The 25379-nt window shown below is 24.3% G+C and overlaps 1 protein-coding gene across 2 annotated transcripts in view; it reads left to right on the plus strand.

Annotated features, from left to right (window-relative positions):
• The window catches only part of LOC145844004 (phosphatidylinositol 4-kinase beta-like), a 28882-nt gene that overhangs the window by 600 nt on the left and 2903 nt on the right, over positions 1 to 25379 (plus strand). Inside the window, exons 3-18 of one of the 2 annotated variants that reach the window (XM_082951311.1) lie at positions 324 to 554; positions 956 to 1082; positions 2152 to 2342; positions 6561 to 6747; positions 7024 to 7153; positions 7636 to 7749; positions 10972 to 11182; positions 11860 to 11992; positions 12323 to 12587; positions 12890 to 13568; positions 13818 to 13872; positions 14447 to 14598; positions 16186 to 16405; positions 17983 to 18114; positions 19832 to 19983; positions 24742 to 24874. In XM_082951311.1, the coding sequence (XP_082807437.1) occupies positions 324 to 554; positions 956 to 1082; positions 2152 to 2342; positions 6561 to 6747; positions 7024 to 7153; positions 7636 to 7749; positions 10972 to 11182; positions 11860 to 11992; positions 12323 to 12587; positions 12890 to 13568; positions 13818 to 13872; positions 14447 to 14598; positions 16186 to 16405; positions 17983 to 18114; positions 19832 to 19983; positions 24742 to 24874 (3112 nt within the window). The remainder of the gene's footprint in view (positions 1 to 323; positions 555 to 955; positions 1083 to 2151; positions 2343 to 6560; positions 6748 to 7023; positions 7154 to 7635; positions 7750 to 10971; positions 11183 to 11859; positions 11993 to 12322; positions 12588 to 12889; positions 13569 to 13817; positions 13873 to 14446; positions 14599 to 16185; positions 16406 to 17982; positions 18115 to 19831; positions 19984 to 24741; positions 24875 to 25379) is intronic. The other variant, XM_082951312.1, reaches the window with a different exon arrangement.

The raw sequence follows: 25379 nt of genomic DNA on the forward strand, positions 1-25379 counted from the left end.
TACAAGTTAAATTCAAATATATGCTATATATTAAATTAGATAAAAAATAGTTTGTTCATAAAAATAGTTTAAATGGTTTTTTAAATCCTTGTTTGTAATTATTAACTTCCAAAAAACATAAAGTTTATTCTTCCAAATTAACATAGCACAAGGTTATTTGGTTGAAGATAATTTTAATCTAAATTAAGGTATGCAATTGTATTTTTTTTTAATTTACTTCACAGGCAACTGCATAAATAGTTTTTATTTTACGTCTTTTTGTTTTTAAAATAAATAATAAATAAACAATTTTTTGTGTTAACAATAATCTTTTTACTCCACAGGCAGCAACCTGAGAACGTCACCTTCCGCGTCGAAACGTCAACAACGTCTGATGACGTCACAATAAAAGCTCATGCTGTCACGCTGAACAACTCAAATACGAGTATTGTGACGTCACAGAAGAAGTACAACAAGCTGGATCCGCGCAAGCTGAACTTAACACTTGATCTTTTCTCCTCAAAGAAGAAGAAGTCTTCATCGTCTTCCAAGAATTCATCTTCCCTTTCTCCCAGGTTATTGATACATATTTTTTATGAACTTTTATTATTTTAATTGTGTTGTTGTTAACTATTTTTTATTATAATGATTTTTTTTAATCGATTATTTTAAAAGAGTTTTGTTGAAAAATAAAAGCTGGTAAAAATGTTTGTTGTGTACAAAAAGAACAGTAAAACAATTATATACAAATTATATTTAATAATATAATTAGGACACACTTATTAAATAAATTTTACCATATAGTTCTGAAGTAATTATTAAAATACTAAAATGAGTTAAAAAAATGATTTTAAAGCAAACATAATATTGGCATATTCGTTCTAAAATTATTAATAAAGTTTTCTATTTTATATAACAGAGAACAGATGAAAGTTAGTTTAAATGACAAAATTAATAAGCAACAATTTAATTTCAGGGAAGATGAAACGTCATCTAAGAAACATGTGAGAAAGTTGAAATTGACGTCAAGCCCAGTCCAATCGGCTGCCGACCAGAAAAAATCACCAAAAAAATCATGGCTGCTCAGGCTGTTCGAATCACAGGTCAGTTTTTTTAATTGATTGTTTTTTTAACCAGTTGTATATTAAAGTTTCATTTTTTAATTAACCAAGAAATCATAGCAGTTTCGGCTGTTTGAGTTTCAAGTTTGATACAAGTACAAGTATTCTATAAGTACATTATAATACTAAGTTGTTGTTAATTTGAAGAGGTAAAAAGTTTTAATCATACTTTATGTTTGTTTTGAAAGATGTTAAAAATATATTGAAAGTCAAGAACTCGAAAAAAGTTTTACAAAGTTTCAAAATAGTTTATAAAAGAGTTTTTAAGGTATATACTTGAACACTAGTTTGCAACAATAAAAAAATGATTAAATTTTCTATCATTTTATAAATAACTAAATTAATTTCTGTGTCTTTTATTTTAAAAAGTTGATTCTTTTTAGGTAGCAGTTTTGCAACTTGTAATAAGAATACTGTTTATAACTATACTGTTTATACTATTTATAACAATAATTTTATTACACTAACAACAGTTATGACATGCAAAATACTTTATCTAAAAAGTTTTACTTTGCAATGCTACGTAGAAAGTTAATTAGTTAAAAGTATTAGTCTGCAAAAATCGATTAAGCCGATTAGCAGAATTTTACTTTCATTTTGTTCAAATTGTAATAGTTTTAATAAATGATGAAAGTTGATATTTAATTTAATTGTTAGTTTGTTTAAAGTGTCTACTTCAACAATAGTTTTAGTCATTTATACACTTATGTAAAACAAGACATAATACAATACTCTATAGTCTATATGCAATTTTATATTTGTACTTGGATGAATTAACTCTTAATATTTTCAAAATATTGTTTATATACTACATCTTTACTGTTTTTTTTACTGTTACAAAATATAAATATTTTTGTTAAAATTTGAGATGTAGGTAATAAAGTATTAAATCCTAGTACTTGAATACAAAAACAATTGCTTAGTTTAAAATATTTTACGTTTAGTACTTATTAAAGTATATTCATAAAGTATATTTTATAAGTTTTTCAAAAGTTTGTACTGTAGACATTAAGATTTGTTTCAGACTGATTTAAATTTCTAATTTCCACAGGTATTCGACATGCACATAGCATTGCAACATTTGTTCAATTCGAAAGAACCGGGCGTTATGGCGTACCTGGGCAACAAATTGTTCCACTTTCCCAAACATGAGGTTGACTTCTACCTTCCCGAGTTGCTGGTCATGTACATCTACATGAACCACGATATGAGGGAAGCTATTCACCCTTATATCATATCAAGGTTTGAGTTGGATAATTTATTTATTAGGTATTCACCCTTATATCATATCAAGGTTTGAGTTGGATAATTAATTTATTAGGTATTCACCTTTATATCATATCAAGGTTTGAGTTGGATAATTTATTTGTTAGGTATTCACCCTTATATCATATCAAGGTTTGAGTTGGATAATTAATTTATTAGGTATTCACCTTATATCATATCAAGGTTTGAATTGGATAATTAATTTATTAGGTATTCACCTTTATATCATATCAAGGTATTAGTTGGATAATTTATTTATTAGGTATTCACCTTATATCATATCAAGGTATGAGTTGGATAATTAATTTATTAGGTATTCACCTTTATATCATATCAAGGTATTAGTTGGATAATTTATTTATTAGGTATTCACCCTTATATCATATCAAGGTTTGAATTGGATAATTTATTTATTAGCTATTAACCCTTATATCATATCAAGGTTTGAATTGGATAAATTATTTATTAGCTATTCACCCTTATATCATATCAAGGTTTGAATCAAATAATTTATTTATTAGGTATTCACTCTTATATCATATCAAGGTTTGAATCAAATAATTTATTTATTAGGTATTCACCCTTATACCATATCCAGGTATGAATTGGATAATTTATTTATTAGGTATTCACCCTTATATAATATCCAGGTATGAATTGGATAATTTATTTATTAGGTATTCACCTTATATCATATCAAGGTTTGAATTGGATAATTTATTTATTAGGTATTCACCCTTATATAATATCCAGGTATGAATTGGATAATTTATTTATTAGGTATTCACCTTATATCATATCAAGGTTTGAATTGGATAATTTATTTATTAGGTATTCACCCTTATATTATATCCAGGTATGAATTAAATAATTTATTTATTAGGTATTCACCCTTATATTGTTTCCAGATTTGATTCGTAGTTTTTTTTTGTATATTCATCCTTATGTTTTATCTAGGCTTGATTTGTTATTAAGTATTCACCCTTATATTATATTCATGTTTGATTTAAATACTAAGTGTTCATCTTTGTATTATATCAAAGTATGGTAGAATAATTAATAAAATATTTAAATTGTTAGTTATCAACTTAGGAATTTACTAAAGATGTTTCTTTATATTTTATTTTTATTTTATCAGGGTCTGAATTAATAATTTGTTTATTTACCTTTCATCCTTATGTTGTATCGAGAATTGGTTTGAATGTTTTTGATTAAGTATTCATCTTTACACAGCGCTTTCACGGGTCAGGCCAAGTCAACCTGAGTCATTTTTTTTTGGAAAAAATCAGGCTAAGTCAGTTTTAATAGGTCAAAATATCAAATGTCAGATTTTGTGGTCAAAATGATAAAAAGTCAGTTTTTTTGGGTCAAAATGTCAGACTTTGTCAGTTCATATTTACAAAGTCTTTAATTTCAATAGCCTTCAGCTTGTAAAAATTAATAAAAAAAATATTTTATTAAGTCAACTAAAATTGCAAAATTTTCCTAGAAACATAACTTTTAAAAACGTTTTAATTTACATTTTTAGTTTTGCAAAATTAATTATGTTGTAGTTCAAGTGTTTTAATAACAATTTTCTTACCAATCACTAACACAATTGTGACAATTAGAGATTATTTGCAAAGAGGTAAGTGTATCTAGCAGTGAGAAAAAAGTATACCTAGTTCAGTGAAAAGAAACTTTTTTATTAAATTTATATTATATTTATTTTTACATTCCAATAAATTCTTATTACGTTTATCTTTCGCTAAAGTACACATTCTGAACGCAGAAGCTACTCAATAGAAAGTTTGTAGCTAAGAATTACTAGTCTAGATAAAAGAGAAACTTGACATAAAGTTTTTATGTTGTTTCAAAGATGCGTACTAAACAGAAAGAACGTACTAAAATGCGCATTTAACTGGAAGTGCATATTAAAAAAAGGAATGTAAAAGTCAGGCTAAATCGGTAAAAATCTTAAAAATTCTGGCTAATTTTACAAATTTTGCGTGGCAATCCTGTTATATCATATCAAAGTACGGTAGAACGATTGATAAGAAATTTAAATTGTTAGTTATTCTGGCAAGTTATGAGTTTACTTAAGAAAAGATATAAAAGTAAAGTTATAAGTGTTTATAGCAAAAACAAATATTTTTGTGATAGTATTTAATGTTAGTGACATAAATTTAAAAAACCTAAATTTTATTTACTGAATTGAATTTAAATCAACAATATTTATTGTTTACTATAAACTTGTGGTAGGGAGTTAGTCATTACTACACTTTTTTAAATTATAACTTTTGAGTAGTAATCAATAAATGAGTTCTATTAGATTAATTATTCATCAAGTAGTAAAACAATAATGTTGTAGATTTGTACAAAACCAAAGAAAATTTTAGCTAGTTCAATATAAAGGCTAAGTAAGGTTGTTTTTAAAACATTTAATTTAATTAAAAATTGATGTTTGAAAATGAAATCAATATTTTGCAACGAATGATTTATTGATTATGTTCGTATGTGTTTATAATGAAAGTTCATTTAGAATTTTTTTTAGTGTACTTTAAAACAAAAATACAAAGAATAAAATAAAATATAAGCTTTAATAACAGAAATAAAACCGAAATGTTTGGTATCGTATTAAGTTATGTTTTTAAGGTTTTTAGTTTTTATGGTATAATAGTGTGTTTGTTGAATTCAAGAACAAAGCTAATTGCAAGTTCTTCGGTTTAGAAAAAAATGATGTAAATGTGTATATTTGACTTAAAATATTTTATTAAAATTAAAAAGATTTTAACTATATCAAAACGATTGAAGTTAAAAAAAACACATAATTTGTTTATGTTTAAAAACAAAATCAATTTGCTTTCAATAGGTTTGTTAAATATCTTTTGATGACATATTTCTTATTACTAATGTTTATGTTACTCAACTAATTGTTATTTATTAGTGAAAATATGTTAGTCTGTTGTAAACAAACATTACAAATTTATTAAGCTTTTGTTAAAATGTTCTATTTTAATCTATATTTAATAACTTTTATTGATCTTAAGGTTGAAAATCTTGTAAAAATTATAAAATATCATTCAGTGTTAATGGTTTTTAGTTTCATACTTTATAAATACATATGTATTTATTTTAAAATGAGGTAATATATCACAACTTGTAAAGTTAATAAGTTTAATTCTTTATAATTGTAACAGATAATAACATATCTTTTGGTATTAAAACCTTCGTTAAAGCATATCTAACTTTAGTTTAACATTTTTATCTATATTTAACTAAACAAAAAATGAAGCATTCATGTATGTCGAGCTAATTACAATAAAACAATTGATGCTGCTAGTTGTTTTATTATCTCAAAATATGTAAATTACAAATCGCTATAGCTACATGGCCCGGATTTTACAAAGAAGTGATTTATGCTTAAATCAATTTCTATTTTGTTCATATTAAAAATTTATCTTATAAGCTAAACAATTTTTTAAACAATCTTTTAATTCTTCCGTTGTTTTTAACAATCATTTTGTGAAATTGTTTTCGTAAATTTATGAATTTAAGCTAAAAAGTATAAAAAGCTAAAAAGTAGTTCAGTTACTGTTTAAATAAATATTACCAAACATATAGTTAAGTTAAATATCTAATTATTTAAACATAAATTATCCAGTAATTGACAGATAACTAAGCTGGTGTATGTACTTAAATTTAATAATATTTTTTAAATTTTATGTGTATAAATATTTAACTAAGGTAAACTTATACAGTTTTTACTTAAAAATTATGTTTGTTTTATTTTTTTTTTTTCTCCTAAAAAAATTAAAAAACTGTAAACTAGTGTCTATAATTATGTTTCTATACTTAACCTAAAGTTTTTCTATGATGATTTTAGGTAATCAGTAAAAAAATAACTTAAAAAAAATTATATATATTAAAATAAGTAATGTTGAATTATTGATAAGTTTATACAAAATATGCCACATATATAATATAGGTACTGTTTCTATTTATATAAAGTCAAATAAACAGTTAAAATATAGTAGTATTAAACACTTTAGATAAAAATAACTAAATATTTATTTATTTTAAGTTTTTAGACTCTATACTAATGTATCATTAGTTATTTAAAATTATATTTAAAAAAAAACAATTATCAGATGAAATGATAAGATAAATTTTAAATCTATAGGAAATATGTAATTTAATAAAAAATAATATCAGATGCAAGGAAAGTGTTGATTTCGCGTTGACTTGCGCGTGGCTTCTCAGCGGTTCGGAACCGGCAACGGCGCCCTCCAGTGGAGCCACCAGGAGGCAGACGAGAGCGCACAAGTTGAGGGATTCGATTTTGAATGGAAATCTTTCGACGCAGAAACCAAGAACAATATTTGAAGGCAGTCAGCAGCAGGTATTAAGATAAAAATTTACGTTGAAAAAAAGTACTTTTTAATGATATTGCACTTTCTAATAAATTCAATACTATTTATGTTAAGTCAGAAAATTGAAATAGTAGCCTTGTGTCTGCTTTATGTATTGATAACGAGATTTAATATAGCCAGTACTTGCTTTGCTATCCATTTATTTTTGCAATCCTCTTACTTTTTATAATACACTTTACTTCCACCTACAATAGTAGCACTTGACTTCTACCACCATCAGTTTTAAAACATGTTTTTTTTAACAGCAAGTATCAAAAAGAAACAGTTTTAACGAGAGAATATCCTCACTTCATTACAACGAAAGAGGTTACAACGAAAGAGGATCTTTCAGAAAGAGACAAGCTCACAAGAGGAGCAAAAGTGACGTTCTTGCAGGTATTATTTATTATTTATTTAATACTTAATTAAGTTCGTTGCTAATAATTAAACAGTCTATTAAATTAAAACATTAAGTTTAATTTTTACAATAAACTGTTGATAAATCTTACAATTTTTTTTTAAATGCTAATGCATTTATTTTGAAGTTTGTAATAGATAATTTTAATATTTGTTTCTTTACTTACTAAATATAGTACTCTAATTTATTTTGTACTCATACAACTTTTTTACTGTCAAATTTTTCCGTTACATTAAAGTTTGCGTTTTAAATGCGTACACTTTGTAAAACCAAAATTTTACAAGTTTTACATAATAAGTAAGTTAAACTTAAACCATTTTATGCAAAACTCTAGTTTATATTTTTTTCGTTAGTTTATTGTTATATTATTATTAAACTAACACAATTTTTATCAATTACTTTAGGTTCACGCTTTTTAAGTGAGTTTGAAAATTATTTAAATTTTATTGATAATTTTTAGACGATTGTTCAAGTAGTGAGGATTTGAGTAGTGACAATTTTAGTAGTGACACTTTTAATGGTGACAATTTTAATAGTGACAAACGTAGTTGTAGTGACATTAGTAGTTCAACAGGTATTTTGCTTTTTGGTGAAAATATTAATTTGAATTTTGAATGTCAAAGTATTTTGTTTAATTTTTGAGAATAATTTGACTGAAGAAATATAATTTAAATTTGACTATAAATAAAAATACAGGTTGTTGAGTTGGAGTTTAATTTGTTTAATTTGAATGCTTGGTACAACTGTTGATTTGAAAAAAACTGAAATTAGTTTCGAGCTTGACTATAAATGAAATATAGGATATTGTGTTGTAATGTAATTTTTCAAGTTTAAATGTTTGGTACAGCTTTTGATTTTCAGATTCAAACACAACCCAAATTTAACTTCTAAATGGGTGATTGAGTTCAAATGCGTTGATAAATAGCAACTTGATTTAATTTAAAAAAGCTTAAATTTTAAAAATCACTTATGTAATTGGATCACAAAAATCAAAAAAGTTAATATAAATCAAATACAATCTGGTTGTCCTCGTCTGATTTGGAATTGTTTTATATGGTGTGACAGCTATTTAATGCTTTATTTTGAATTTTGAAGTTGTAAATAGTAATAAAAAGTGTTTTTTCACTAAAAGTTTTTTTAAATAAGGGATAATTAAGTAGTATTACTGTTTCTTTGTTTTAATAACTCTATTTATTTTTTAGGTAATTTTTAGAATTTATTGTTAGTTTTGTAACTTATGTAGGAGAATTTTATAAGATAGGTTTATAAACATTTAAACAGTTTCAGCTTATCAATTATGTATCACAATGAGGTATTTGAAAATTTATTTCGTCTGCTAAGTGTTGAAATTGAATCTGTGTAAAATGTTTTAATCTAATCAATTTAAATCTGCTTGAATTTTTTTGATAAGTTTTAATATGTTTTCTAAACAAATGAAAACTGTTCTAAATATACTTTAACAAAATGTAATTGTACTCATTTTAAGTAAGGTTGTATTTAAATATTGTAAAAAATGTACACAAAATTTTTTTACAAAGTACAATAAACATACAATTATATTAAGAATGCTGTTTTTAATTAAAATCTTTAAATGCATGTGTGTTCTAATTAATTAATAAAGAGATTCACGACTTGTAAAGCCAAAGGTTAATTATAATTTAATTGCGTATTGATTTAATTTAATTTTAATTGTATATTGATTTATATTCATAGTGGTTTAAAAAGTTCAGTCTGGCTTAATTTCTTCTTAAATTAAAGCTTTTATTGATATGTTTGAATAATCTTTTATATAATTGATTAATTTTGTTTAGTCTAGATTGTTTTAGAAAAAAAATATCAAATTAAATTAAAATAGTTTATTGTATGTATGAAGATAAACTTATTTTAAAGTTTCTTAAGTTATATATACAAAGTTCATCAAAATACTAATATAAAAAAAGCTAATAGTTTATCGTTAAATAATATAACGTTTGAATTTTTTTATTGGTATATATTCAAAAAAATTATAAAATTAATGTATTACTTATTTTTATAAACAATAAAAGTAATTAAACAACATTATTATTTTATTTTTAATAATTATAAACTAAATACTAATTTTTGTTTTTACTAGTGCTAACTATTTATATTACTAATATTGTATGTTAACAAAAAATAGTGTTGTTTCTTTTGATAAAGTTAAAGTAAAAGGTTAATGTTTTGAAAAGTTTATTTATTAAACATATTCATCATAAAAAATGCTTGAACAGCAATACTTTAATGAGTAATAATAGAAATATTTTCTTATTTCAAATAAATGCTTACAAAATGAGTCAGTTAAACAATTTTTCTCAAACAATTTATTAATTTGCTTTAAAACTGTTCCTTGGTTTCAATATTTTGTTAATATTATTTGTTTTAAGTCTGTTTGATCATTAGAGTTTTGTAAGTTAATTAGTTAAAACTTGTTCAAGTGTTACCGGTATGTTATTGTTGTTTTTTTAACAACCAAGTATTAATTAAGGAATTGTTTATAAAATATTTTTAAAGTAAGCATCTTATATATATCAATGTCTTTTTCTTTCATGTCAAATATCAAATATTTGTTATGACTAAAGTAAACTAAAATGTTTAAGGAAACTATTATCTATATATAGGTTAGCTTATAATTGTATAAATAAATTTTCAATAAATATATAAATAAATAACGTATTATAAGTATTGTTAATAATTAGATAAACATTTAAGAAAATATATTGAAAATTTTTAAGTTACTAGATTTTGTTAAAATTTAAAGCCAATAGTTCAAACAATTAAAAATCAACGTTTAAACTTGATTTTATTGTTAAACATTCTACATAGTTTAAGAATTTAAATATGTCTGTTATGAGGAGAAAATTCAAAAAGTTGTGTGTAGTTAAAGAAACGCATATTTTTAAAGTGTATTTTAAGCTAATATAGCAGGGTTGCCACTCGGTCAGGAAAAGTCAGGAAATTTGATAAAATTAAAAAAAAAGTCAGATTTTGTCAGTTTAAGTTTACAAAATTCCTTTTTTTCCAAAGCCTTCAAATGGTAAAAATTAATTAAAAGTCCTTTAAAGTCAAAAAAAAATCCAAAATTTTCCTATAAATTTACAAATTTAAAAAAATTTATTTCCAATGCCTTCATCTGGTATAAATTAGTAAAATATCCTTTATAAAACTGCAAAAATTTTCTATTAACATATTGAACAGCTTTATATAGTTTCAAGTGTTAGATTATGTATTTTAGAATAAGTTTAATTTAAGAGTTTGATTTAGAAAAGTCAGGAAAATTTTGGTAAAAAGTCAGGAAAAGTCAGGAAATTTTTCTCAGCTTGATGAGTGGCAACCATGATATAGGTATAGTAGCTTATAAACGTGATAAAATTTATTGAGTTAGTACTGGGTTTAATTTTAAAGCGATAGTTTAGAAAATCAATACATTGTACCTTTTTGTTGAATAGTTAAAGTAATAATTTGATAAATAAAAAAAATATATATACAATAAATAATTATAACACATATACAATAAATGATTAAAAAAAATATATAAACAAATAATAAAAATTTAATCAAACATCGATCGTGTTTCGGAATCCGTAAAACAAATAGAAACAAAAAGATCAAAAAATGTCATATACAAATAAAAGTAATAATAATTATTATTGAAACCAAACAAGGATCGCTAGCATGTAAACATGTATTAAGTTAACTAAATAACAATTAAAACATGTTAACATATAAAAATTTAAAATATATATTAATAAAAAATAATAGCTATAAAATATCAATCAAGGATCGCTGGCATCCGAATCAACACTCAAAACATGCAACGGGAAGACGGGATCAGAATGGGATCTTTCAACAGGTCACGCGTTCGAGTGCAGAGACCCGCAAGCTTCGTCGAGTCAGCAGAGGATCGCACCGGAGAGGGAGTTCATCAAAGCTCTGATGAACATCGGTAAGAGGCTGACCGCACAACCTACCAAGGATGCCAAGACTCATCGGTTTGTAAAATTTATAAAAATATATTTAATTTTTTAATAATAAGGTAAGAGGCTGACCGCTCAACCTACCAAGGATGCCAAAACTCATCGGTATGTAAAATTTATAAAAATGTATTTAATTTTTTAATAATAAGCTAAGAGGCTGACCGCACAACCTACCAAGGATGCTAAAACTCATCGGTTAGATTATATTTAATTGTTATTTATTTTTAATAATTTGTTTGTATTGAGAAAAATATTTACTGCACAACCGACCAATGATACTTATTAGTTTGAAAAGCAATCTATCATGTAATTACATAATTATTGAAAAGAATCATCGGTCAGATATATTTATTATTTAATTATTCTATTTGTATTTGATACCTTTAGGCAAGAAATTGACTGCTTAGCCTACCAACGGTGATAAGACTCATAAATTAAGTTAACAAAAGAGGTTTATGTTATTGAATTAATAACGTTTAATTGACAATCTACTTCAGTTATGATCAAATTGTAAAGTGACCATGTGTAGTTAAGACTGTTTAGTTGCTGCTTATTACTAAAAGTTAAATTTTAGATCAGTACTATAATCAACTTTTGTCTAAATTGTCGATCTTGACAATTTGTAATTGAAAAGTTTAGGAAAAATAATATACAATTAAAATAACAAATTAATTTCACCTCAAAATTTTCAGATTAGTAGCTGAATTGCAACTTCTCAATTTAAATCTTCCCGCAAGAGTTTGGCTGCCTTTCAAACATTGTAAACATCATCACATTGTCAGGTTGCCTCCTTCGGCAGGTGTTGTGCTCAACTCCAAAGATAAAGTTTGTTCTTTTTATTTATTATAATATAATATTCATATATAAAAATTCACCATTTTTTTATTGACTTAAGTAAGCTAAACTTTTTGAGCTTTATTGTTTTTTCGAAATTTTACCCATTTCTACAGTATATATTTGTTTATATTTATATAAAATGTTTTAATTTATTGTAATGAAATGTTTTAAATAACTTTAAAACATTGTAAATTTTAAATAAAAAATAACTTTGCAAATGACTTTTTAATTAACTTTATTGCACACTAAACATTTGTTAAAAGTAAATTAGAATTGCAATTTTCTTGTAAATATTACTTTACAATATAATCCATCAAGGCACCCTACTTGATTTGCGTTGAAGTTCTAACTTGCGAGAACAAAGCCAAGTGTCCGGTTCCCGCCAAAATGCTAGAGAGCTCGTTACGCTATGCTGCATCCGAAGAAAACCTGTCGTCCAATAGGAACAGGGATTCGAGGCTGAGCAGAAATTCCAGTTCAGCAGCCAGCAAGCCGGAGAGTTTGACTTCTGCAAAATCGCATAAAAGCCAGGAAAATTTGGGCAACTCGAAAGAAAATATTTCCAAAAAGGCTGTTTTGAAAGGTTAATATATTATTATTTGAATATTTTTGTTGATGGTAAATGATATTAGTGTTGAGAAGATTTATGAAAAAGACTGTTTTGAAAAAATTTGTAAGTGTAGAATTTGTGCATTTTGATTTTTTTTATGGGGATTGATTGCTATTAGTGAGTGATCAAAAGTAACTAAGCTAACAAATGTTAAACATTAAAAGTATATTTTTCAATAAAATTTAATGTTTTTACTCCCAAATTTTTAAAATCTCAAAAACCAGTTAAATTATTTTTTGTAACAAAATTCTATAATTTAGATAATTTTTTTTTAGATAACAACCAAGACACGGATTTGAAAATAGAAGATCTGTCCACTGAAGACAAAACACCAACACCTGAAAACATTAATCAATTAGAAAAAAGTGATAAAGTAGAAGGTAAACCTGACAAATCTGAAATTCAAGTTTCAAACGAAAGTTCACAGGAAAACATAAGTGATGAAGGTTCCGAAGAAAAACTTAAAACTGAAAGCCTGAGCGAAAAAATAGAAACTTTGACTTTAGATCTGGAAGAGAAAGTTAAGAGTCTGACTGAAAACTTGAGTGAAAACGACGCAACGAAAAAAGAAGTAGATGATAAATCTTCCTGTGAAGAAATAGAAACTGAATCTTCGTGTGAAAAGGCTGAAGATTTGAAAGAAAATACAGAAGAAAAAGTTAAAGCGAGTTGCGAAGAAGGAAAATTAGAAAAAGCTGAGCTTGAAGCCGAACCTTCATGTGAAAGTACAGAAGTCCAAAGTTCCTGTGAAAAAATAGAGCATTCCACTGATAAAACAGAATTAAAAACTTCCTGCGAAAATTCAAAAGTAGAACCTTCCTGTGAAAATGTAGAAGAAAGTTCCTGTGAAAAATCGGGAGATAATGAATTGAAAGTGGTCATAACTCCGACAGCGATCTCTAACGACGAAAAAACTGAAAAAATATCACAAAAATCCAGTTCGGAAAGCAACAGGTAAATTTGTTTTTCAAAATAAAGCGTTTAAAAGATAGATCAATATTTTGTTGTATTATTCATATAGTTTAAAGTACGAATACAAGCAAGTTTGATATTTATAACTACTTGTTGTGGTTTTTTGAAATTATATTTAAACTTTACGACTTTAAAAATGAGTGTGATAATTTTTTTTTGTGTAAATGTTTTATGAATTTATGAAGGCGGTGAAATATTAGTTAATAATAATATTTTATAAAAAATTTCTAGAATATGTGATGACGATGAATGGTCTCAGGGTGACATCAGAGATCTTCAAGAACAAGTGAATAATATAAAATTTTGTAAATTATTTCTATTAAAATAATAAAGTAAGTAGAAATACAAGAAATTATTTCTAATAAAATTTGTATCTAAAATTGCAAGAAAAATAAGTATTTTTAAAAATCATAAATAATTAGTTGTTTATACTATATAATATTGAAACATGTTGAATTTGTTTAAAAATGTTTCTTGTAAATAAAAACTTAATGAAATAAGGTTTCATTGGATTACTAACGTTTAACGTTTAATTTTTTATTACTTTAATATAAAATAATGTAAAAATGTAATCAATAAAACAATTGACTATAACATAACACATAAAATATATTTCACGTGACTTCAAACCAATCAGAATTGAATACCGAAAAGTATTTCTTTTTATAACTTACTTCTTATTTTATTTTATTTGAGCACCAAGTTTTAATGCAGAATAAAAAATCTAAAACGTTTTGCTTCATTTTAATTCATTTTAAGTTTAACACTGGTTTATCAGTCTATAAGTACTTAGGATTGCTTAAAGCTATGTGTAAATAAAATAACGTTGACAAAACACATGTAAGTTTTAAACCAATCAGATGCAGGGAGACAGTTCATCAACCAATCAGCAGCAAGGAGGCGATTCTTGCTCGATATCCAGGATGTCAATGCTTTCAATAGATTCAATCGTATCAGGAGATTGTATTTCCATGGATAGCAGAGAAATATATGTTCCTGCAATTGACATTAGGTTTATTATTTATATATAATACTTTTTTTCATTAGTATAACAACACATATATATGAACCTGTCATTTATATTAGGATATCTTTAAATTTTTAAATAAATTTATTCTAGTAATTACTATGTAATAAATAAAATACCCTTAAACCTATATGTGTCAGAATATAAGTTTTATTATTGTTTATACAAACGAGTTGTAAGGTTTAGAACAGGTTTTCCCAATGTGCGCCATATTAGCAACTCAGGGGCAATAAGGAGGAGGTACCTAGATAATATCATGAGAAAATTGAAATTTTAACTGTATATTCTGCGGCTTTTAATGAGTTAGGGTGATCATTTTTTAACTTTTTGAGAAAGCGGGCCTTTATGAAAATGAGTTTGTAAAACCCTGGTAAAGAAACAAACTTTGATAACAAATTAAGATTATGTATATAAAAAGTACTTCTATAGTAAACATTTAATAAGGTAAATATACTATTTACCTAAACATATTAACTTAAAACTATTAATTTTCAAATAAGTATGCGCCAGATTTGTATTTTAAGCAACCAAGCGTAAAAAAACTATTAAAAAAAAAAGTTTTAATCAATTTCTGTTTTTTCGATGCTTCAACGCAAATAAAATTTCACTAATTTTTTGAGATGCAGAAGTTTTATACACAATTTGCAGTTGCAGACTTTGAAACCTAACTAATTTCAATTGGTCAAATTAGTTGTGATGTAAAAACGCGATTGTTGACTGCAAATGAAAAAGTCTTATCTGACATCTTTATATTAGTTCTATACTGAGGAATGTTATTTAAAAAATGGTTTTTAAATGCGTTTCTACTTACCAGTTTAATTACTTTTTTTATCTAATGCTATTTATAAATAATATATTTTGTTAGTTTTGTTCATTTTGGAAAATGTATTAGTGCCGAATACATCAAAAACTGACTTTTTATAATTTTAAAAGTGTTTGCAAACCAATGTTTAAACAAAATAAACACAAAACATTGTAATTTATTTATAACAGTTGGTTTAGCTTAAATATAAATTAGGTGCTTTACTTACTTTTCAAAGCTTTACTAAAACCACTTGAGTCTGCAAATAAAACAAAACTAAATTAGCTAGATGTGTTTAATTATTCTTCTAAAGTGTTTTTTTGCTAAATTTTTATATTTTAGCAATAAATAGTAGAACAAGTTTAATGTTTTATAATGTCAATAAATTAAATATCAGTTTATCAAGTTGAGCTAGTTTACAATAATTACAAAACAAATTTTAACTTCATAAAAACGAAGTCATTTTTAGGTATTAACTTTTACTTATACTTACTATTTATTCTATTATGTACCTTTTAGATTAGTATATGATTATTGCAAAAGTATATATATACAGAAAAATATTAGAAAAGAGGATTTTTTAATGTTTTTTATACTACTTTTACTTACTTTTTATGTTATTTTATTTATTTATATTCACAGGAAGAGATACCAATGACAGGCGGATATATGTTGCTAATATGTATATCAATTTATTCAAGTACAAGTGTTGTAAATATTAAATTCGATACTGAAAATATTTTGATAAATTATCAACATGTTTTTTCCAGGAAAAGATTGGAGGAGATGACGGGGGGATCTTCTCAGGGGTCCGGGTTCAGGAAGAGGGACCCGGAAGACCCGAGCGCTCAGGCGTTGAAGGAACCGTGGGAGGCCAAGGTTGCCAGGATACGGGACAGCAGCCCCTACGGTCACCTTGGCAACTGGAAGCTGGTCACGTGCATTGTAAAGTGTGGCGACGACCTCAGGCAGGAACTGCTCGCTTATCAGGTTGGAATTTTTATTTGTTTGTTTTTTTTTGAAAATATTGTTTATTTTAATTGTCACAAAACTTATAAGTTATTTCTTAATTTAGTTTGGGAAGTAAATAAAAAAGTAAACATAAAATTTATTTAAAATAAATGTTAAAACTTCCGGGTAAGATTTGTTTGCTATCAAGTGTGATAGTAATTAATTAAAAAGTAATGTAAAATATAAATCAGCGATTTAAATCAGAAAGGAGGTTTACACGTTTATCAGGTAAATTTTAATATATATTAATAAGTTAATTAATTAAAAATGTATAAAATAATTTAAATCACTTGCTTATTTGTTTAATGAAAAAAAAGTAAATATGTTTATTTAATTTGAATACTAGTTTTTTGTACTATTCGTTGAAAACTTAGATTAAAGTACAAAAATTAAATAGCTGTGAACAACCAATAATTGATAAATATAAACATTTTAATAAACTTATAATGCTACGATTTAACTTGCTTACCAAATGAATAAAATAACTAGTTAAATGGCATACAAGTAGATAAGTATGGTAATGTTAAAACGGCGCGTATAAAATTAGTAGTCTTTAAAGTTTTAGTTACCAAAAATTCAAATGTGTAAATGGTTCTAGCAATAAAAGTTCTTTGAAAAATAATAACAACAAATATTCCAAATAATTCAGCTAATAATATTTCGCTGTGCTAGTTGAACAAAACAGGTCTTTAAATTTTTCAAAAACTCGGAACACTTTAGAAAAATCATTATTTAAATAAATTAGAATTTTTTTAAAGTTATTGTAAAATCAAAATAAATAAATCATTTTTACTATTTACTTGACCACCAAACTTATTAAGTGACTGGATAATAAAAATACAACTAGATCAGGGTTTCTCAAAGTGGGCAATATCGTCCTTTTAGTGGCAATTTTGGCTATCAGGGGGATTCAATTAGTAATGCGGCGAAAAAGTAAATGGGTAATTAACTAGTGAGAGACGGTATTTTGAAAATGGTTGCGATTTTTTTTAATTTCGGCCAAGAGGTATTCCATAAAAATGGGTTCGCAAAACCCAGAACTCATTGACAAATTTAAACTTTTACTGTGTTAAACAGTTCTCTTCATAAAAATGTGTATTATAATTAAGTTTCTATAATCCCTTTGGATAGGTGCAAATATTTTAGATAAAAACTGCACTCTTGATCACACAATTAAAATAATTAAAGGATTAAAACCTAGTGAAATGGGTTTCACGTGAATATTTTAATATTTTAATTTAAATTGGCTTGTTTTTGTATAATGTTTGTGGTCTTAAGCCTTTGTAAGTTTCCGTTTTTGAGGTTTGGAATATAGGTTTTTTATAAGTAATTAGTTTCGGTTATTTTTTCGATTTAATGCAGTTTTAAATTAGATATTGATACAAATTTAAAAGTTATTAAATTTATGCCTTTTAAATATTGTTTTTTAATAATAAGAACAAGTTATATTCAAATATAAACAACAAATAAACAGATGCTATTAAAACTTTCAGACATTTGGAGTGTAATCAATTTGATTATTAATATTAAATAATGATTTAAATATAATTACTCAGATGTTGTTGAAACTTAGTGATATTTGGAGTGAGGAGAAAGTGCAGTTGTGGCTCCGTCCGTACGAGATAATTGTGACGTCACAAGAATCAGGAATCATCGAACCCATTCTCAACGCCGTTTCCCTTCATCAGGTTTGTGACGTCATGATAGTTTGAATAAATAGTTTTGTTTTATTCAAATATTTTTTCAACATGAATTTAAGTTGGCTCTGTTGAGCAGGAAATATACAGTAGTATTTATTTTTTATGATTAGTTAAAATAACTTTATTTATTTATTTTATTATCCCTCCACTGTGTTATGTTCTCAACTTTTACGATTTTTTTCCAACATGAAAGTTATTTATGCCATTGACAAATGTATGCTTAATTTTTAATAGTAGAAAAAAATAAATTTTTATGTAAATAATAAATTTTATACTGGTTATTTATTTTAGATATTAATTAAAACTGATTAGAAGAAGTTTTTTTATCAGTAAAATTTATAAATATGTATGTTTATAATGAAAAGTGAGTATTTTTACTCTCAGCAAAGTTGATATAAAGTTATAAAGTTTATAAACAACTTCAATAACAATTGTATAATCTTAAGTAAACATTAACAAAAGTTTCTAAAAAAAATTTATATACCTATTGATTAATATAAGCTTTTTAAACTTACAATAGTAGAATAGTATATTTTAGATTAAAAATGATTGGTTAAAACTTTTTCTTTTAATTATAGTTTTGTAGTCCTATAGCTTGTCAAAATTTTAAGTATATTGAACAAATAATCAAAATAAAATATAATCTGAAATAAGTAATTATGTAAACCTCAAGCAACTACGTCATTTATTATGCAAGAAAATCAAACTTAAAAAGTCACTAACTAATATAAGTAATTATTATTTTTTTTCAGTAAGGTTTATTTACTTTACTTTATATCTTATTTTTATTAGTCCAATATTATTAACTTCAAATAACAGTAAGTTTTAAGTTTGATGTTTTAACATTATTAGTTTTGTATACTAGTATAAACATATGTAGTTGTTATGCTATGTTTAGTAATTTTTCTATACTATGTAAGTTTTTTCTTAAAACTAAACATACATTGTTTTATAAATATTTAAACTTTACCCTATCCTAAGTTGTGTAAAACTAATAAATAAACTTCAGAAGTTGATATTTTATTTAATGTATGTGTTTTACACAAAGAACTACACGTAAATTATGTGCAACATTATATTACATCACTAGATTTACAAGATTGATTACAATCGTTTTTAAACAAGCTAATTTACATGAAGTCCTTGCTTAGTTTCCAAGAATCATTTAAATAATATATATTTAAAGTTTTTCTAAAATTATATATTTTACTAACAACTAATAGATTAATGTCAAATAAAACAAAAAAGATAATATACAGAGTTTGTTAATAAGGTAAAATTCAAAATGTAGATATTTAACTTTTAACTTAAAAGTTAAAAGATACTTATAAAAATTAATTAAGTTATAGTCATAAAAGTTAAACTTTCAACAATAAGTAAATTAAATGCTGGTAATTTTACACTAAACTAGTTTTTTTTTTTTATTTACTCACAGAAAACTAAAAGAATATAATATTTATATGGTATACTTAAGTTTACTGCTTATGAAAAAGTTGTCATAACTACACTGTAGAAAAGTAGAATAATATAACTTTTATAGCAGATAAAGAAAAACACTTGGATGTAATTATTTTTTCCTAAACTATTTATTTTATTTATTGCTATATATATATCCTAAAACATATGTTTTATTGCAGATTAAGAATAGAGATAATTTTTAAATACAATTTAAATACGACTAAATTAAACATATTTTTTATTTCAGATAAAGAAGAACACACAGATGTCTTTGTTGGAATATTTTTATCAGGAATTCGGACCAGCAAATAGTGAGGAATTTCTAACTGCTCAGAGAAATTTCGTCAAAAGCTCGGCAGCTTACAGTATTGTGTGTTACATACTACAAGTTAAAGATAGGTTAGAATGTTTGTTATTAAGTTTAAATCAATAATTGTATTTTTAATTTTTATTAAAATAAAAGAACTTATTGTATGATGTATACTACTAGTTAAAGATAGGTTTGGTTTTTGTTATTCAGTTTAAGTAATTGATGATAAAATGGTAGTTACTTTAGTTGATATTTTTAATATTAAACATTTACGTATGCTACATAGTAAAAGATAGGTTATAAATTTGTTTTTGACTTTAAATAATTAATGATGAACAATGGTAGCTACTTTTGTTTATTTGTTTTGTAAATATTTAAATATTTAACTAATAATACATAACAACTTTTTTAATAAGTTTAAACAATTAATAGTCTAACTCCTATTTGTTGTAAGGTTTTTTAAACTTACAGTATATTTAACATTATAAAAGTTAAATATGGATTAAGTATTGTTATCAAGTTTAAACAGTTGGTCATGAAATTATAAATACTTTTATTTTTTCCAATTTTATTAAAACTCAGTGCATGCTACATTCTATAAACTAAGAATATTTTAGAAATTTCTTAGCAAACCTAAATACTTAGTACTAATATGCTAGTTACTTTCGTTTATTTATGTTGTGATTGTTTAAATTTACAGCCTTGTACAAACTTTATTAAAAATAGGTTAGGAGGTTAGTTATACTTTGTTGGTATTCTAAAATAATGTTAAATATTTTTCCTGAAAATTATTTGTAATTTGACTTAAATAAAAAATAGATAAGCTTATTCGCGCACATAAAAAATACTTAAAGTTTACACAAAATTTATAACATAACAATTCAATCAGTGTAGTAAATTTATTTATTATACATAAAATATAGCTATTTTAGAATCTAATTAACTTACTTGAATAAAATATTTACTTAAGTACTATAATATTTACAGTTAAAGAAATAAAATAAGTTTCTAATATTAAAATTGTATATAGATAATGTTTTAATAAGTTACTGTAAGAATATAGTATTAACAATGCACCAAAACACAAATAAAATAATAATAAAAATTACTATATGTAAACTGATTAAAAATTTAATGATCATTACAGCATAAATTTTATATTCATTGTTTTTGTGATAGTTTTGTTTTAAAAATAATTGTAAAACTAATATTTTTCCAATACTTTACTCAACATAAACGTAACCTATTTAAAAAAAAAAAAGACTTTTTTGTTTGTGAAGTATAAAGCTTATAAATTATATTGACACTTATACATGTATTATGTTTCTAACAAATATTAAAAATCATAAAATTCATAAATAAAGTATTTACATAGAAGTAACATATTTTATTTTATAAGCTTTGATTTTTTATTGGTAAAAGATAAAGTTTATAGATTATATTAAGGCTTATACAAGTATTATATTTTTAAAATAGCATAAAAATCATAACAAAACTGACAAGTTGTATTAGTTATCAATTATTGTTACAAAATAACTATTTGTATTAAAGTGAACTTTGGATTAAAACAAACAAATTTATTTGCTTTTATACTTCATTACTTTGCACTTGAACTCTTTATATAACTTTATTGTTTTTAAAAGTACAGTGGAAATGAAACAAACATTTATGTTTTTTATATTGAAAAAGAGTATTGTTTTTACCGAAATTTATCTTGCTCATTATGTTTTAATTTAACAACTCTGAAGTTAATACTTAAAAAAAAATTCTATTTTTAACTATGTATAAATCGATAAAGGGTTTTACTAGAACAAAATAAATGTTGTTTACAATCTGATTTTGTTTTGCTTGTTATTGTAGTTTTTATTTATTTAAAATACTTATAGCATTTATTTTTATATCTGATAGTAGTTTTTTTTACAACTATACAAAGTTGTGCTACACAGTTTAGCTATTATGTAGCTTTAATTTTGTTAAACAAAAGCTCTCTGTTGTTAAATATAATTTGAATTTATATTTTTAGACATGGTATTTGTATAGGCTAAAAAAGCTTTTATGTGAAGATACTCATTTTTTAAAAGTATTAAAACTAAAAGTTTTGAAAATTTACTCAAATTTAAATGAAGTTGTGCTCAGAATTTAAATGCCAATGATTTATAGTTTTCTTTTTTCTGGTTAAATAAATAATTTATATATCATTAAAAAAAATACATTCAAAAAAACTACTAGTTAATTTACTATCAAATTTACAAATTATTTCTTGTAAAAATTCATTGACACAGTTTTACATGTATGTGAATTTCTAGCAAATAAATGTCAATGATTTTTCAACTTGAAAGTTTATTGGTTTTTGGTTATGTAAAAACTCAAGTGCCATGTAAGCGTGTACTATATTGTTCATTGTTTAGTTAGTACTACAAATAATACTTATTTTATATGAGTGTACGTTTAAGCTGGTTTTCAATTTAAGTTGGTATTTATTATCATTTTCTTAACACTTCTTCATTTATTTAAAACACAAAAAAAAATTAAGCAGACAAATTGTACATAAATAAACTTTTTTTAAATTGAAAACTTACAACATAAATAAACACTAGCACCAGATTTATATTTAAGTTTAGTCAAAAGTGTTTTTGATGTTTCTGCAAAAATTTCGTTTTTCTGTAAATCTTTCAGTTAAAATACTTCAATTAAAATTCTCAAGTCTTCGTTTGTGGCCAATTAACATTAGTTTAAATCCTCTTAAATTTGTTAATAACTTTAAGGCTTAAAAGTGTTTCCTATTTTTATTTTCTGAACCATTTCTTTATATAAAATTAATAAAAAATTACAAACCGTAAAATTAATTTTGTAACTATCTCGTTATAAATGTTGATTAGTTAGTATGAAAATCTAAATATAACACTACAACATCTTTTATTAAGACAAATGTTCAGCTAAACTTATGAAGTTATAAAAAACTAACAAAAAGCTAATTTATATTTGAAAAGGTTTTTAAAAGTGGATAATTGTTTTTATTTATATGCACATGGGCCGATTTCGTGGGCTACGTAAGGTATCAAAAATTTGTGAATTTTCTTTCGTATGTTCATCAATCCTAGAGATGTAGTTGTAAATAAATTAGTATAATAATTTGTTAGTTATATTAAATTGTTGAACTTAGTATAAAAATATATATTTAAAACTTAATTGTTCTTTGTGCTAAATTATGAACTGACACTGTTATCTAATTGATTATGTTTGAAATTTGTATACTTTTGTCTACATTTAAGCTACTTTAAATTAATATATAAATAAATTTATATTGTTCATCAATACTTTCTAAACTAAAGGTCGATATTTTTACTTTTGAAAATTTATTTGATTTTAAAGAAAAATTGGATACGCGTCAATAGTTTTACCAAATTTGGGCGAATACATTTCACTTTCAGAAACCCTATCGTTGTTTGAAACTGTGGCTTTGTGTAATATTTTTTAAGCAGTAGTAATAAACTTAGAAAACATAGATGTCTATTTTTTACTTTTTTCAATAGAAATAAAGTTAGATTATTAATTTATTATTTAGAATATTTAAAAAAAATTTAAAGCATATTTATTGTTAAAGTAACTATTCAAATCAGAATATTGTTTGTATATTTTTGTGTAAATAGTTCAAAAAACGTTTACCTTTTCTAACTGTTTACTTAAAAACACAACATTGTATGTAAAACTTATATTACCTATACTTTTTTTTGACAAAAGTTTATAAATTTTCATAAATACAATCATAAATATAAAAATACATGTGTTTTGTTGTTGAAGTTTGAGATTTTATAAAAATATTTAACAGTATCGTTCTCAAAAAAAAATAAACTGTTTGATGATAACTTTACTTATACAACCTTGTTTTATTTATAGCTCAATAAAGTATAACTAGTTTACTAATTTTCTGTGAAAGTTTATTGACAAATGTACCTTTCAAGAATGCTATCATCGGACTTTAAAACAAAAAAATAATTTATACAACTTTCTAATACACAGGTGTTTTTCAAAAAAATTGTAAAGTTTTCTGCGTAAAATTTTCCATTCACATTTCCAAGTCAAGCTTTATATATTTCAAACTTTAATAAAAAGTCAAGTTTGTTCAACTTAGTTTTGTAAGTGATTTTTATTTTAGGAAACATGACTTATATTAAGAGATCAATAACATACCTCTAAATCAGGAGTCGGCTGCCTTTTTAAGTAGCGGGTCGAAACTTATAGAAAAAGTTTTACGCGGGCCAAAGTTGTTTTTAATGATTGTATTAAGTAACATAAAACCGTTGTGTGTACCAAAAGTTTCATAAAATAGGAAATAAAAGAGTAATGGGTAATAATTAAATTAAGAGCCTTTTACCACAATAACTTAACTTTTTTTTTTCAATTAAGGTATATTTTTAGTTTAAAAGTAACTTGCGGGCCGCAAATTTTGACTTTGAGGGGTTTCCGACCCATGGTTTAAATGTATTAAATGTACTTTAATAATTTGATATTAATTATTGTTTATATTGAGACAATGACAAAAATATTTTTTTTTGAAACGAGAAGAACGAGTGTTCCACAAAAATTATAGATAACAAGCAGTTTTATTTATTAATTTGAAGTTTAGTTTAAAATTTATTATTAATACTTTGTTTATTTAAACAAATTTCAGCAATGTTCTACTTGATTTAGAAAGCCACATAGTTTGAGTATTAATAACTCATATTTATCATATACTTAACTATTGTATTTTTATACAGACGTATTGACAATATCTTATTAGACTGTGAAGGCCACATATAAATAATGTTTATATATAATTAATAAATATTTCAATATATTATCAGGCACAACGGAAATATTTTGCTTGACGCAGAGGGTCACATAATTCACATTGATTTCGGTTTTATTTTGTCCAGTTCTCCTAAAAATATCGGATTCGAATCTTCACCGTTCAAATTGACTGAAGAATTTGTCGAGGTAATTGTTTTAATGAAAATACTAATAAGAAATAAACAATTTCAATTCTTTAAAGCTTCATGTTTTTTGTATTGTAAGCTATTTGTGTAGTTGTAAAACTTTTAATTTAGCTGTAAAAGTTTACTCTATAAAGTTGAAAACTGACTGAATAGTTTGTTAATGTTTTTTATTTTACTTTAAGATTTTTAAACTTTACTTGTTTTTGTAACTTTAATATTTGTTTTAAACTTAATTAGATATTGGTTAGTATTTGAATTCACACATTTTTCAAACTTTGTTCTATAATTACACTTATAGAGGTCTATATCTGTAAAAGTTAATACTTGATAACAGTCTGTATGTAACAATTTTTTTATAAACTTTGCTATTGGTTAATACTAGTATATATAATATTTAGTGTTAAAATATTTATTGGTTTCTGTTAACAAGGTTGTTTATTTTGTTTCAAAAATAATAAATAAGTTTAAGTATTTTTTTACTCTATTCCTGTTCTAAACCTATTTGA

The sequence above is a fragment of the Thalia democratica genome, chromosome 9 (assembly GCF_965202585.1).
Source record: "Thalia democratica chromosome 9, ktThaDemo2.hap1.1, whole genome shotgun sequence".
NCBI classification, from domain to species: Eukaryota; Metazoa; Chordata; class Thaliacea; order Salpida; family Salpidae; genus Thalia; species Thalia democratica.